This window comes from Enhydra lutris, unplaced genomic scaffold (genome assembly GCF_002288905.1).
Source record: "Enhydra lutris kenyoni isolate GAN:26980312 unplaced genomic scaffold, ASM228890v2 scaffoldscaffold34, whole genome shotgun sequence".
Lineage (NCBI taxonomy): Eukaryota > Metazoa > Chordata > Mammalia > Carnivora > Mustelidae > Enhydra > Enhydra lutris.
In genome coordinates, this window is record NW_019154118.1 from 10,049,784 (window position 1) to 10,065,480 (window position 15,697).

Sequence of the window (15,697 nt, forward strand, 5' to 3'; positions counted from 1 at the left end):
ATAACCACTGTGAAAAACAGTGTGGAGTTTCCTCAAATAATTAAAAATAGAAATACCATATGATCCAGTAATTCTACATAGGATGTTTACCCAAAGAGAAAAGGAAACACTAATTTGAAGGATATACACCTCTATGTTTATTGAAGCATTATTTACAATAGCCAAGATATGGAAGCAACCTGAGGTACCATCAACAGATGAATGGATAAAGAAGAGGTGGTAAATATATATAAAATGGACATTACTCAGCCAAAAAAAAAAAAAAATGAGATCTTGCCCTTTGTGACAACATGGATGGATCTAGACAGTCTCATGCTAAGTGAAATAAGTCAGAGAAAGACAAATGGCATATGATTTCATATATATGTGGAATCCAAGAAACAAAGCAAACAAACAAACAAACAAAAAGCAGAAATAGACTTGTCAATACAGAAAACAAAGTGATGCTTGCCGGAGGGGAGGGAGGTGGGGAAATGGGCAAAACAGGTGAAGGTGGAGTGGAAGAGGCTTCCAGTTATGGGATGAATAAGTCATGGGAATAAAAGATACAGCATGGGGAAGAAAATCAATGAAGGGAAAAAAGGAGAGAAAAGCTGAGAAATTCTGGGCACAGATTGTGGAGGAAGTGGAAAAGGGAGGTATACAATTAAAGGGAGGACTTGACAGTTTTGTTTTGTTTTTTAAGATTTTATTTATTTATTTGTCAGAGAGAGTGAGCACAGGCAGACAGAGTGGCAGGCAGGCAGAGCGAGAAGGAGGCTCCCTGCTGAGCAAGGAGCCCGATGTGGGACTCGATCCCAGAACGCCGGGATCATGACCTGGGCCCAAGGCAGCCACCCAACCAACTGAACCACCCAGGTGTCCCGAGGACTTGACATTTTATAGGTCAATTACCATGTATTGTTCTGTATTCCTTTGAACATTATTTTGAGACATTGTGCACATTATCTCTCAAGTAGGTTTTAATCTACTTATGCTATCATTTGAATCCACAAAAAAAGGTACAGTACTTCAAACACATTCCATACATTCTGATTGAATTATGAAGCCTTGAACAAGCCCATCACACAGCCCCTGGAATCCAGGATCAGCCATGGTAAGCCAACAAGACAAGCATGTGATGCAGGTTGCCTATATAGCAATGTCTCCACACTGTGTAGTACATATTAATAGCTTTTATGTTATTGAATTAATTTTAACCTCAGGATGTTACTGGAAATTTTATTTTTTATACTTTTTCTCATTGGATAGACTGATGAGTGTGGGAATAAAGGGGGGGTATAGAGAAATAATGTCTAGAAACAGAAGTTTGTGGGAAGGGAGACTTCCCAGTCAACCCACTTTATCTAGGAAAGCTTCCTGCATGAGTCAGAGTTGATTTGAGAATCATCCAGAATTAACAATAGGAGGAGGGAGGATCTTTTTCAGGCTTGTGGGAAAATGAGAGCAGGATAAGCAGAGATATTAAAACTCTTCAGAGTCTCTGATCTTATTAAAAAAAAAAAAAACTTACTGTTGGGCTGAATGAGAGTGAATTGTGCTTTGACAGGTGTTTGAGATGCCACCAGAGCCCTTAAAAAAACTTGACGGTGAAGACACTGGAAACTAGTGATGGAAAGTGACAAAGGAAAGATTCTCTATTAACTGAAAGTACAATAGTCCTCCTTAACCATAGGGGATTTTTCCAAGACCCCCGCGGATGCCTGAAAGTGCACACAGTCCCCAACTCTACATGTACTATGCTCTGTCCTATGCATACATAGATATGATAAAGTTTAATTTATAAATTAGGCGTGTTTAGAGATTAATGACAATAATAACGGACCACTTATAGCAATGTGTTGTAATGAAAGTTATATGAATGTGGTTCCTCTCTACCGAAATATATTATTGTACTGTACTCACCCTTCTTGGGATGACATGGGATGATAAATTGCCTATATGATGAGATGATGAGAGCCGAATGACAGAGGCATGGTGAAGTAGCCTCAGGCTGCTGTTGACCTTCTGGACCATAGATCAGAGAATTATTTGCTTTCGAAACTGTCTTTGGCACTGGTAATTGAAACCCTGAAAGTGAAACCGCACAGAAGATGGGACTACTGCATAGCCAAAATGAGGTAATAGCTCATACAGTGTTTACTATGAAACAGACACCATTCTAGGAGAATTAACTGTATTAACCCATTTACTCACAACAATGCTGTCAGGTCACCCTCATTTTATAGATGAAGAAACCAAGGTACTGAGAGATTGCTTAAGTAAATTGGCTGAGGTTGCTGATCTGGAATTTGAAGCCAGGCATCGACTCTAGAATCCATACTTTCCTTTTTTTTTTTTTTTTAAATTTTATTTATTTATTTGAGAGAGAGCGAGAGAGCAGGAGAGGCAGGGAGGGGCAGAGAGTGAAGGAGAAGCAGACTCCTGCTGAGCAGGGAGCCAGATGTGGGACTCCCATCTGGGACTCTGGGGCCATTGAGCTGAGCTGAAGGCAGCCAAGTAACCCACTGAGCCACCCAGGCAACCCTAGAATCCATACTCTTAACTAAGGTGCTGACTATATCTTCTTCTTAGAAAAAGAGGAAACGATGGCATAAATTCTGGAACTTCTTTGATTCCTCATACTGGTAATTTAAAACTATGGTGGCATTGTAATGTGAAATACAGAAACTCTACTTCATCCCTATTGCTTATTCTTTTTGGCTTTCTAACCATCTCTCTCTCTCTCTCTCTCCCTCTCTCTCTCTCGGGTGATTCCGAGTTTAAATGTAGCTGACCTCAGATCTATTAAAAAAAAAAAAAACAGACTAATGTATATTTGCTTTAAAAAAATCGCATAGTTTATTCATATTTGAAAGAAGGTCCACTGAGGCTTTTAAGTTAAGGATCCAAGATAAACAGAGTTTTGGCTTTCAAGAGTATTGAAATACCTTTCAGCTATGTATTGGATTTGGCGGGCTAATGTTGATTAAATTGCAGCATTTGGAAAACTATTCAGTAACGGTTAATAAACTAATTACTAGAGGTCACAAGAATTGCCAGAGACAGTCTTTTTTTCAATCTCCTTATACTCCAGAGTGTGAAATACAGTAGGAAAATGATGCAACTTCCAAATTAGGAGGATGGGGAATGGTACCGGAAAGTAACTTTTCTGCCGGGCTCCAGAGTTTGTAACATATTTCAGCTACAAATTAGAAACGCGATAATGACATCTCATTCTTCTACAGACCGTCAGAGTTACCCAGGCTAAATGGAAAACAGATCTTAACTGGAGTCAGAGTTGCTGTTCTTCAAATAAATGCGCATGGGTTTCTTGAAAAGCCACAGCTACCAACTCTAATCCCGGTCCACAACTGCTTTTTTAAAGCCTCCCCCAGAAATGCACTCCTTCAGCCTTGGCCCTTCCTGGATATACCCTCCGCAGCTTTCCCCAGTCCCCGCCCTGGACTTCAGCCTATGCACCCCGAGGCCAGCTTGGAGGGAGGAGACGCAGAGAGGAGGGAGAGAGGAGAGCGAGCGAGCGAAATGGTCAAGTCCTCCTTAACTCCGGGCCCCCTCGCGGGCCTCACCCCTCCTCCCGGGGGCTGAGATTGGAGAGGAAGTGGGAAGGCTCCAATCTGTTCCTCACACCAGCGCCCTCATGCCCCCACCCTTCTCCTCCGCTCGGGGCTTCGGCGCGCCTCATCCCCGCCCCTCGCCCCGGGAGAGGAGCGCGCGGCGCTGTAGGGCTCGCGGAGAGAGGCCTGGGGGAGCCGACAGCGCCCGCTCGGCAGCAGGAGCCCGGAGCCGCCCGCCCACAGGCGAGACAGGCCCGAGGGCAGCCCCGGAGACCGCGGCGGCCGGATGCGCGGGCGCGTCACTTCCGGGCGGTGCAGCGGCGGCCGCTTGGAAGATGGCTGCGCCCTGTGGCTCGGAGCTGCCCGCCAACTCGCCGCTAAAAATCCCGAAGATGGAGGTGCTCTCCCCGGCTTCTCCTGGTGGCCTGAGCGACGGAAATCCATCGCTGTCCGACCCTTCCACGCCTCGGGGTGCCTCCCCGCTCGGGCCGGGCAGTGCAGCGGGCTCGGGGGCAGCGGCGTCCGGGGGTCTCGGGCTGGGGCTGGGGGGCCGCAGCGCCGCCTCGTCCTCGGTCTCCTTCTCCCCTGGTGGCGGCGGTGGCGGGGCTGCGGCAGCCGCCGCCGCCGCCTGCCGGGGCATGTCGTGGACGCCGGCCGAGACGAACGCGCTCATCGCAGTATGGGGCAACGAGCGGCTGGTGGAGGCGCGGTACCAGCAGCTGGAGGGAGCCGGCACGGTGTTCGGCAGCAAGGCCCCTGGGCCAGCCATGTACGAGCGCGTGTCCCGGGCCCTGGCCGAGCTGGGCTACGAGCGGACCCCGTCCCAGTGCCGGGAGCGCATCAAGGTAACCGGCCGCCCGGCCTGGGGCAGCGAACCAGAGGCAGAGAGAAGGCGGGGAAGCGGGCCTCGGGGGCGGGGGCCGGTCTGAGCGCAGGGCTCCCCTCCGGGGCCCGGTGGGCGATTCGCATCTCCTCCGCCTTTTTCTTCTCTCCCTGGGAAGGGGGCTTTTTTCCAGATGGCCGCCAGCCCGTAGGTTTCCTGAGTTTGAAGTTGGGCGTGCCTGCCGCCGCCCCTCTTTCTTGCCAATTGAGGATGTTCCTGCGCTCTGAAGTTGGTAGTTTCTCATTGTGCGCTGTGCGGCAGTCCCCGTGTCGCTGGCGCCTCTCGCCCCCACCGCCGGGGCCCCTCGCTTTGTTCCAGGCCGAGGGGCTCCCAGGCAGAGGCTTACCAGCCGGGGCGGGATTGAGGAAGGGTAGAAGAGGGGGGCCGGTGAGCCCCCAGTTTAGGAATTTTCAAATGAGTGGCTGTGCAGAGCCATGCAAAAAGCGCCTTTGGACGACTGGCCTTTGTGTCAGTCGTCTTGCTTCTAACTTGAGCTTCGAAGGACGAATAAGACTTGAGATGCTTTGGAGAATTGGAAAGGCTTGATTGCAGTCAGATAGTGTATTGTTATCGTGGAGTTAGGGGCGCAATTAAAGTTAGCCTGGCTGAGAGTTGGTCTGGAATTTGTGGAGTGTCGATGCCTCCAGAGTTAGATTGGCTTGAGGCCCTGCTATGTTTCTGACTAAGCTCCTTCACGAAAGCCAGTTTTCCCTGCTTTAGTTATTTTGCCGGATGTGGTGACAAGTACAGCTCTCATTGTGCATCTGGCTATCTTTGTGTATCTGAATGTTTAACTACAGAGGCTTAATTTGGGCTAGAAATTTTTATCACCAGCCAGGTTATCTTTTCGCTGTTTCTACTGACTTTTAATCTAGGCTTTCAGATTTGTATTATTGGCAGCTAGGGAGTGGTTTTATAGATAAGCTAGTTCCCTCATCATAGTGTCTGCTAAAACATTCTGTTAGGATTCTTTCTCCCAGTTTTCAATGAACTACTTCTTGTTAAAAGTCAAAGTTATGTGTGTACTTCTTTTCTGATAGGGATGACACTTTTTCAGAGCTCTTTGGGGGTAAAAATCCAGTGAGAACAATCACAGTCACACTAAAATCAGAGATTGCTCCCAAGTTGAGGAGATCTTGGCTCAAGTAGTGTTCATCCTGGGGTAATGTTTCTTAGAAAATTTGGGTCAGAAACAGATATTTCAAACTTACTATTGTTCAAGGAATTTGGCACCCATTTCTCAATTACAAAATTGAGTTGGTTTACTTGATAACATGTACCTTTAGGTCTTCTTTTGTCCCCTCTTCCCTGCCCCTCCTCCCCACTTAATAAGATGTCATTAAAATAATTGTTTATAGACAGGACTAAAATAGTACCTAATAGTAGCCACTGTTTCATTTTTCTATTAAAGAATAGTTATAAGTTCAATTTCAAGGTCATCAAGGTTAAATTGCACTGTGCTGATTAGCATCCACCCATCAGCTTTTCTTGACTTTAGAAGTGTACTTAGGCATTTGTAATGGTTTCAGCTTGATCGATTTTGCCCATAGAAATTTCCCAAATGGAAAAAGTGTTGTGCTGTCAAAACCTCACTGAATAGAAATCCCTCCATAAAATTGTTTCTCAAGTAACCAGGAAATATCTAGTTGGGTTGCATCTTTGTCTCGTTATGAGAAGCATAACCTAAAGGAAGAACAGAGATTAGGCTTCTCTGAAGAATTTTTAAAAGAGGGTCAGTTGCCTGTTTTCAAACAGGTAAGACCAAATTGACCTCAACCTCTTAGAATATTTGGAAAATATGTTGATGATAATGGATTCTCTGATCAACAGTTGTAGTTGATGAAGGGGACAGATAACTGTGTGTGTGTGTGTGTGTGTGTGTGTGTGTGTGTGTGTGTGTTTTCTCTACTTGTTAAGTGATTTCAACCAAAGAACCGGATTACTTCATTATAGGAATGTTGGTCTTTCCTGCCAGAATTATAAGTACCATAAGGCAAGTTCTGGTTTCTCTTATTCAGTAATGTATCTCCAGGGTCTAGCACATAATAGTCACTGGATACGTATTGATTAAATTTACCAAATAAAGTCTAAAAGGAGAATTTTGGAACATATAGAAATCTAGATTAGTGTTACTCAAGCTTTAATCCAAAGATAGACTTTGAAACCCCGTTTGAAAAATTTTGCATTGAAAACTAAGCTCTGTCCCTCCAGAATACTTAGGTTAAATGTAATGTTAAGCATAGAAGCAAACGTTGTCACTGAAATCATAGCCTTACCCAGTTATGAGGTGGATGTCCAAGTAATCCAGAATATGTTTATGAAAATAACACAACCTTAAAAATATCGTCAGGGAATCTCAAATCCCTGAAAACAATCTTTAGATCCCAGTTTCAAAAATGCCATGCATGGTTCAGAAATCTCTTCTTTAACTTTATTGCCTTGATGAGAACTGCAAAAAGAAATTCAACCATCCTTTTTGCTTTATTTAGATTTTGTAAAATAGAAAAGAAGTAGTACAGGAAGATACGGACCATGAGGAACTTACTAAACAGACTAATGTGCTCACTTAAATGTGAGCTCATGTCAAAGGTTCTCAGAGAAGGAATATCATTTGTGTCAATTAAATTTCTGGCTGAATGTATCTGAAATATTTATTAAAACTCAATTATGAAAATTACGTAAATGATTTCTTGTAAATTTGAAAGGAGGGAAGAGATATACAGTAACTTCGGTTTTTCCATGAAACTTTCCTTTAATCCTAGTTTCAGCGTGTTAATGTAGCAGCCTTCCATCTCATCACAGGAAGGCATCAGAAAGCTGAGTGGTAGCCCAGCCTCTTCCCTAGCCATCTTCCTGAATAAACTGAAAGCCTATCACTTCCCTTTTCTGGACTGTGTTTTAGATTTCCTGTCTATTAAAATTGTAAATTTTGAAATTAATAACTCTTAGATTTTGCTACCAGAGTACTATTTTTGAATACCATCCAAGTGAGAAAGTGTATTTCTAAGTGCACAGGGTTTTAGCTTAAAGTCACGTATAAACATTGTTTATTGCTGTAAAGGGCTTCATTTTGAAGTCTGACATGGCCAGTTACTGGTATTTATTCAGTCCTTTAGATGAAATGGGTGTGTTTGAGACTGCCTTACTCCACAGACTGGTTCTGAAGTTTTGTTGCTTTTTTTGTTTGCCAGAGGGAAATTTGTCCACTAACAATTCCATTGGCCACTCTAATTTTAGAGTCAGATAAACACATAATAAGGTGGTTTTCTGTCTGGTCCTTGCATGATTTTTCTCTTCCTCTAGAGTACTTTTCTCCATCTCTCCATCCACAAATACTTGAGTGCTTTCTATGTGCAGGGCTGTATGCTAGATGTTAGGATAAATTTTTAAAAGTTGTAATATACAGCCCAAGAGCTTCCAGTGCAGTTGAAGTCTGTATACACGCAGCAAAGAGTTAAAAAGCTCTACAACACAAGGGCTGGTATGTGATACAGTATTTGATTAAGTGTCGTATGACTAAAGCAGACAATAAATGCGATGGCTTCAAAGGAGGGAGAGATCTCATCACAGTCCATACTGTAGTAGTTGAAAGATCTCTGTAGACTTGGCATTCATGAAAGCATTCACTTCGGGGCCAGATGCTGTATTCACACTTCAGTCAGTTAATCTGATGCACTGCAAAACTCATTCTCAAGTCCCATATTTTTGGGTGTTCTCCAAAAATTTGCCTCTTGAGAGTTGGCTTTATGTCTTTGAAACAGATGTGTACTTCTAGCTCTGCCTCAAGATGAAATGCAAGGTGTTGTATGACCTAAAAAGCTTTTTTTTTGCTGGATCAGTACGGGTTGCTCATAAGACAAATTTAAAAGTGGTCGGGAGTCTTCTGCCTAGCCAACAAAATGATCAGTTTCTTTAGGGATATTTCTTAGATTTATTTATCAGTCATTGTCATCATAACCTTTAGAACAAATTTGGTACTTTAGCAGACAAATAACATATAGTACATTTGGTCTTTCACTTCTGGCTCTCAAGCTTTGTCATTACTTGTTTGCGAGAACCACTAGGGTAAAGTGACATGGAGCCAGAAGATATCTTTGTCCCTGTATAAGCATTGTAATAGCCTCCACCCATCTCTGAGGACTTTCCTCTGATGTTTGCAGCCAAGATGGTACCTCTGTACTATCATTGGAAGATTTCCAAGAAATACGGAATATGGCTCAAATAGTTTGTAAGAAGGATTTAGTCAGATTTGTTTGCTTCCATTTTTTGACATATTCCTTTTTTGTTGTTCCCTTGCCACTGTCACCCAGAAGCTCGTGTGTTCCAGAATGCTTGCCTGCATGTGAATCTGATACAGGCTTGATGTGTATCTTTAGAGAATAGACCATCTTAGACTACCGAACGTACTCTTACAGTCTTTCCGTTTAGGAGGTAAGCATCTAATAAGCACATGTTAAAACTTAGGAGGAAGAGGCTTCCAGGCTTATTTCTTGACATTTTGGGAAATCTAGTGAAGACTGGAGTGAAATTATTATTGATCCTTCATTAAGAGGATGTGTAAAAGGAAAAAAGAACTTCAAAAGCACATAGTACAGTGCTATTTAATAAAACTTTCCGTGATGATGGAAATGTTCTATGTCTACCACAGTTCACTGTGATAGCCACCAGTCACTTGTGGCTCTTGAGACATTGGACTGTGATTTGTGTGCCAGAGGAAGGAATTTTAAGTTATATTTTGTTTTAAATAATTTAATCTTTTTAAAAATATTTTATTCATTTTAGAGATCGAGTGAGTGGGGCAGGAACAGAAGGGGAGGCCCTCGATCTCACGACCTTGAGATCATGACCTGAGCCGAAATTAAGAGTCAGACGCTTAACCGACTGAGCCATCCAGGCACCCCTTAAATTATTTTAATTTTAAATTATAAATGCCACATGTGGTTAGTGGCTACCATATTGAACAGTGTAGGTAAAAAGTTGTTATTTGGAGTCCTAAAGAAGTCTATTTTATGAAACAGTTCTCTTAGCTACATACTCAAACTTTTAGGGGAAGCACAGAGTTCGTTTTTCTTGTCCTCCCTGTTACTTTACTTCTGCTCAGAAGTAAAGTAACTTCTATCAAGAAGTCAAGAAAAATGGTCCACTGTACTAAAGAGGAAAAGCTTTTAGTGCAATAAATAATGTGTTTTAACCTCAGGTGGCCTAGGCAAAGTTTGTCCTATTCTTGGTTCTCTGGGATGATACTGTCTGATAGAACTTTCTGTGATATGAGTGTCTTATTGTCTGCACTGTCTGTCAGTCACTATGCAGTAGCCACTACCCACAGCTGGTTATGGAATACTTGAAATGTGGCTACTGTGACTGAATTTTAAATTTTGTTTGATTATTAATTATTTTAATTTTAATTAATTTAAATAGCCAAATGTGTGTGGCCACTGGCTATTGTATTGGCCAGAACAGCTTTGGAACAATGGTATTTAAGCTTTTTTGTTTATGTATTCCCAAGAATTTTAAAGCTGACATTAACATTTTTTCATTCTATGTGAAAGTCTACAGAAGATAATAGGATATAGGAAATAGGAAATTTAGTATGAGGTGAATAAGATGCAGATTTGCTATAAATTTACTCAGTAATGTACTCTGAATCAGAAAAATCCACACAAAATTAATATCTGTAGATTTTTATCAAACGCATCTTGAAAATGTTGATGATCAGACAATATTCCACTTATATTTAAAGATGTAAAGGTATGTGTAAAGATACAGTATCACTAACCTATTTTGCTTTGGTTATTCTAAATTAAGGGGCCAAGCTTTACACCTAAGAAATAAGGACCTAGACTGGGAATGCTAGGAATCCCTAAGGTTTTAAGGGGCCTTCATTAAGAAATGAGTAGAAAGATACCCCAGTGGGAGGCCATTGCTTTAGAACTCTGAGCATCTTTCTGATATCTTTCTTGGCAGATATAGTGGGACTGGGCCCTTGGAGTCCACTGCCCTTAGGAAACGGGAGGAACTTTTGGAGCTTAACTCTTGGCTAGAATGCAAGAATCCGTGGGAAGATTTGGAGATCTTGCCCATTCTCTTTCATCAGACTCAACTGACAGATCACAGGGTTTCTTCAAATACTAAAGTCTGAACTAGGCACTTAACTTTTTTTTTTTTTTTTTTTTTTTTTTTCACTCACAAATATTTGAGTACCTTGCATGGAAGGTTCTAGATGTGCAGCAGGGTACTATCCACCATCAAGTGTCACCTTCCAGTGAAGGAGTCAGACTACGAAAGCACCAGTGACAGTGTTGTAAGGTCTGTGCAGCACATTGGCATTATCGTCATGGTGCTTTGGACTCACACAGGAAAGGCATGTCATCATAGACTCTCAGGAGGTGGCTCTTGGAGGTAAAGTGGGACCAGACCGAGCAGAAGAAAGTAGAGAGAGATGAGCGGTTGGGGTAAAAGGCCAGAAACAGCAGAACCTAGGACAGTGCAAACTGCAAATACAGTAAAATATATTTTGTTCATGAATCCTAAACTGGAAACATCTAAATGCTGTAGTTCCAAAAAAATTTTTAAGTGATAAGTTGTTAAGAAAAAAATGCATGGCTTTCAGGTGCCTCGTTAGCACAGTGGATAGTGCATCAGTCTCATAAAAAGTCACGTCTTTCAGTTGAGGAACAGTTTGCCATAGGGCATGGTATTGGTGAAGGTAGGACTTAGAATGTACAAATGATTAGTTGGTGGTATTCTAAAGAACCAAGAAAAGTGCAGAGCAGGTAGTTTTGGAATAACAGTAGTTTGCACATACCAATTCTAGACAATTTTATGTGTTGATGAGTAACCTTTTTATAGTGTTGGATTATAGTTGTGCAAATGTCTGTTATATACCTCATTCTTTTTTTTTTTTTTTTTAAGATTTTATTTATTTATTTGACAGAGAGAGAGAGAGATCACAAGTAGGTAGAGAGGCAGGTAGAGGGGGGAGGGGGAAGCAGGCTCCCTGTGGAGCAGAGAGCCCGATGTGGGGCTCCATCCCAGGACCCTGGGATCATGACCTGAGCCGAAGGCAGAGGCTTAACCCACTGTGCCACCCAGGCGCCCCATGTTATATATCTCATTCTTATATACTGGAAAGAAAAACCAAAACAGTACATCTTTTTTTTTTTTAATTAATTTTTTTAAAAGATTTTATTTATTTATTTATTTGACAGACAGAGATCACAAGTAGGCAGAGAGGCAGGCAGAGAGAGAGAGAGAGGAGGAAGCAGACTCCCTGCTGAGCAGAGAGCCTGATGCGGGCTCCATCCCAGGACCCTGGGATCATGGCCTGAGCTGAAGGCAGAGGCTTTAACCCACTGAGCCACCCAGATGCTCCCAAAGCAGTATATCTTCTGAACATACAATAAGAAGGCAAATATTTTACCCTGTGGCCTAATATTCCCATGATACATATGTGTAACTGAAACACTTTCACAAAATTATAATGATTATAGCTAAGATTTATATAACATTTGCCACGTGCTATTCACTGTTGAAACTGTTTCACAGACATTCCTTTATTTAATCCACAAAATGACTCTCTAGTTAATGATGTATAGTACACTCTGGTATGTTCTGTTAAATGTGAGCACAAGTAACCTAGCTCCGAATCCACTAGACCTTATGTCTTCTTGAGTGTCACAAGTATACAGTATCTGAAAGCACCCAACACGTTGTCGTCTGGTAGGTTCCCTTTTTCCAGTCCGCTCCCTGCATTGTCCTCCTCCTCCTTTTCTACCACCACTACTTTGCAGCACAGCCTCCCTTTTCACCCCAGTCCCTTTGGTGCCTCTCATCTTTCCCTCCCCCAGCCACAGTCCCAAGTTCCCTCACCTAAAACTGGTGCAAAGAAAACCTGGACGGATGGGGGTGCCCGCTCCCACTGGTACTGGGCAGCTGGCTTACTCCTCGGGGACTGGCAGCTCAGGGTCACATTGGTCCCCACACGGGGCACACCCAGGAGACCACAGGATGGAGGAGCTGGAGGAACTGAAGCAGGGAGACAGGTTAAAAGCTCAACCCCAGGGGACAAACAGATCCCTCCCACCCACCCTCAACACACCCTCCCTCCTTCTGTCACTCTGTCTGCCCTCCTCTAATGTTTACACTCAGCCCTTTAGGAGACAGACCTGCCTGGGCTCCCGTGGGGCTGGGGAAGGTGTTGCCAAGTGTGTGCTGCTCACTCACCCAGCACACTGAGTTCTAAAATTTTGCTGCTGTGGCTCCTTCTGATGCCTTGGTGTTTTTTTTTTTTGTTTTGTTTTGTTTTGTTTTTAAAGATTTATTTATTTATTTATTTGACACATCACAAGTAGGCGGAGAAGCAGGCAGAGAGAAGAAGGGAAGCAGGCTCCCTGCTGAGCAGAGAGCCGGATGTGGGGCTCTATCCTAGGACCCTGGGATCATGACCTGAGCCAAAGGCAGAGGCTTTAACCCACTGAGCCCCCAGGCGCCCCAGAAATAGCAGAAAGGTGATCACAACCTACTGAAATTGGGATTTCCCAACCCAGCCCACTAATGGGTTATAACCTGCAGTTAGATAAAAGATGAGAAGATACTGAGGTGAGAACAAGATATTTCCAGTCATTATGCTCTTAGATTAAAGGTATCAGAACTTCAGAAACATCATAATTTGGAACAGGTCACATCCCAGATATTCTGGTGAAATGTGAGCCTAGGGTTGGTGGAAAGAGGGTGGAAGGAGGTGGGCAGTGATAAGAAATGAGACTGGAGACATAAACCAGAAGCACAGGTCATTCAGAGGCTTTTAGCAGTAAGCTGGACAAGAAGTGCAATAAAACAGTGGTTATGAAAACAGAGAAGACAGTAGATTTCAGTCAGCAGGGCTTGCTTGGGAAATCTGAAAATTCTAATCTCTAGGGTTTGATAGATCTTAACCCCTCACACAGCTTCTACCAGCTTACACGGAATCTTTGTCGTAGCCTCAGAGATCATCACAGTGCCTCATAACCTACGTTTTTAGAGTTGGTTCTAGAACCAATGACATCCAACTAAAACACCATTTTAGCATAGCTCTATGTTACCTTGCGGATATATTCTAGACTCTTTTGGATTCTCCTCTCCCTGAGCTTCAGAACTGATGATCCTGCCCTTTTTCCCCCCTCCTTTTTCTAACATTACCAGAGGGCAACAACTAAAAGTCCCATCTCCAATTTCAGATGTTAATTGTCGTACAGGCCCTCTGAAGTATGCTCCTATCAGGTAGAATAGCAGCTCCCCCACCTCCTTTTCGAAGGTTATATCTATGTAATGTTTAAAAAGGTTTAAATATGGGAGGAAAATGTCTTGACTTTGAAAAACAAAGACCAGTACCACAAAGCTATAGATTTGAAACAGTTGATTGTTAGGATTGCTATGATTATCAGGTTCTCTTTTATCTTATTTCTGTGGTGGGTTCATGCAGTTTGGTTGTCTGCCTACTAATGACCATCGCAAAAACTTCATTCAGTGTTCTGGAATGAATGCAAATCTGTGCCTCGTATGCATATGTTACAAATTATCTGGAGTTTGTAATCTATGCGGAGTCTTCCCCCTGCTGTTCTGAATCACTGGAAAATGGGTATTGGAATAAGGCGTGTACTTAAATGTTTTAATTCTTACCTATTGTGGCTGAGAGAGTCCTTGAGAGCCAATGGAAATCCTTTTTTTTTCTTGGCACTAATCAAGCAAGTGTTATCTTGTCACTTAGTGGGATGTATTGTTATTCCTTAGTAAAATACAAATCTGTGTTTATCCTCAGATATTTTAGGAATAACAGCCATTATTTTATTTTTATATATGTGTTCTTGGCTGTTTTCATAAATTACATATTTTGAGCTACCAAGTAATACTTCATTCAATATAAATTGATACAATAGAATGGAAGTTATTTACTTAGATTTGTTTTCTAGTTGCATATTCTCAGCCTATGTAAGACTATTTTGTTGTAATAGCCTGAATTTTTGAAACTCACAATATTGTTTCTCTAATATCTACCTTCAGTTTCATTTATTCGAATAAGTCAATTATGTTTGTAATCAATATTAATAAAATCAGAATAAAGTTCGTATCTATCAAAAACTGCTTTTATTATTATTATTTTAAATTTACAGATACTTTCTCTAAATGGAAGGAGCTGGTTTATGATTTAGAAAGAAGAGTGTGTGATAGGTCAAAGAGAATCTCACCTTATATTTGATCTCTCAGTCACCATATAAAATACTAAGGAAGTTTTATTCATTCATTCATTCATTCATTCATTCATTTAGCAAAAAATCTTCTGAGCTGCTTCTGCATGCCAGGCATTGATTTAGGTGCTGGAAATGTATCAGTGGACAAAAATCAAAGAAAACCCCTTTCAAAGAGCTTACTTTCTGATAGAAACCGATATGATATTTAAAATAATGCAATTTTCAAAACAATTAGCACAATAGAAAGAAGGCCGATCAAATATATCAACCTTATTGACCTTACAATGTTTGGGCTTCTTTTCTTTTTCTTTCCTTTTTTTTTTTTTTTTTTTTTTTTAATTTATTTGACAGATCACAAGTAGGCAGAGAGGCAGGCAGAGAGAGAGACAGGAGGAGGAGGCAGGCTCCCTGCTGAGCAGAGAGCCCGATGTGGGACTCTATCCCAGGACCCTGAGATCATGACCTGAGCTGAAGGCAGAGGCTTTAACCACTGAGCCACCCAGGCGCCCTAACTTTCCCTTTTTTTTTTTTTTAAGTAGGCTCTCCATGCCTGACTGGGGCTTGAACTCCCTGAGATCTAGAGTCGCATGCTCTGCTGACTGAGCCAGCCAGGCGCCTTGGAATGTTTGACTCTTATCTTTCATTGTATGTTAGTCATAGAGGTTCAGTTTGCCTTTTCTGAATTAATGAATTCTTTTAAGAATTAAGAGATATGGTTTTATATTAGACCTTTTTATTGTGATATGTCCAGTTGTCACTGAAGTTTGCCCCATGAAGCAGCGAACTACAACATTGTTCATATTCATTCAGTCATTAGATAATGAACACCCTTACTCAGTCTTTTGCATAACCAGGTAATGTCCCTTCTCTCTTTTGCAAATTAGGAGACATGGGTAATAGTTGGACTTTGAGGGATCAGAGTTGTGCCTGTTTTTGAACAGTATAAAAGAGTATTTCTCCTTTATATGGTAATATACAACCACAGTATAAAATTAAGAAAAATCAGTGGAGATACTTTAACTTCATGGTAG

General features: G+C 42.0%; 1 protein-coding gene across 3 annotated transcripts in view; it reads left to right on the forward strand.

Annotated features, from left to right (window-relative positions):
- Window positions 1-3,871: 3,871 nt before the first annotated feature.
- Window positions 3,872-15,697, forward strand: part of LOC111153736 (Myb/SANT DNA binding domain containing 2) — a 31,602-nt gene continuing 19,776 nt past the window's right edge. For 2 of the 3 annotated variants that reach the window (XM_022512931.1, XM_022512936.1), the window contains exon 1: window positions 3,882-4,402. In XM_022512931.1, the coding sequence (XP_022368639.1) occupies window positions 3,893-4,402 (510 nt within the window). In that variant the 5' untranslated portion in view covers window positions 3,882-3,892. Of the gene's footprint in view, window positions 4,403-15,697 lie in introns of all 3 variants that reach the window. The other variant, XM_022512930.1, reaches the window with a different exon arrangement.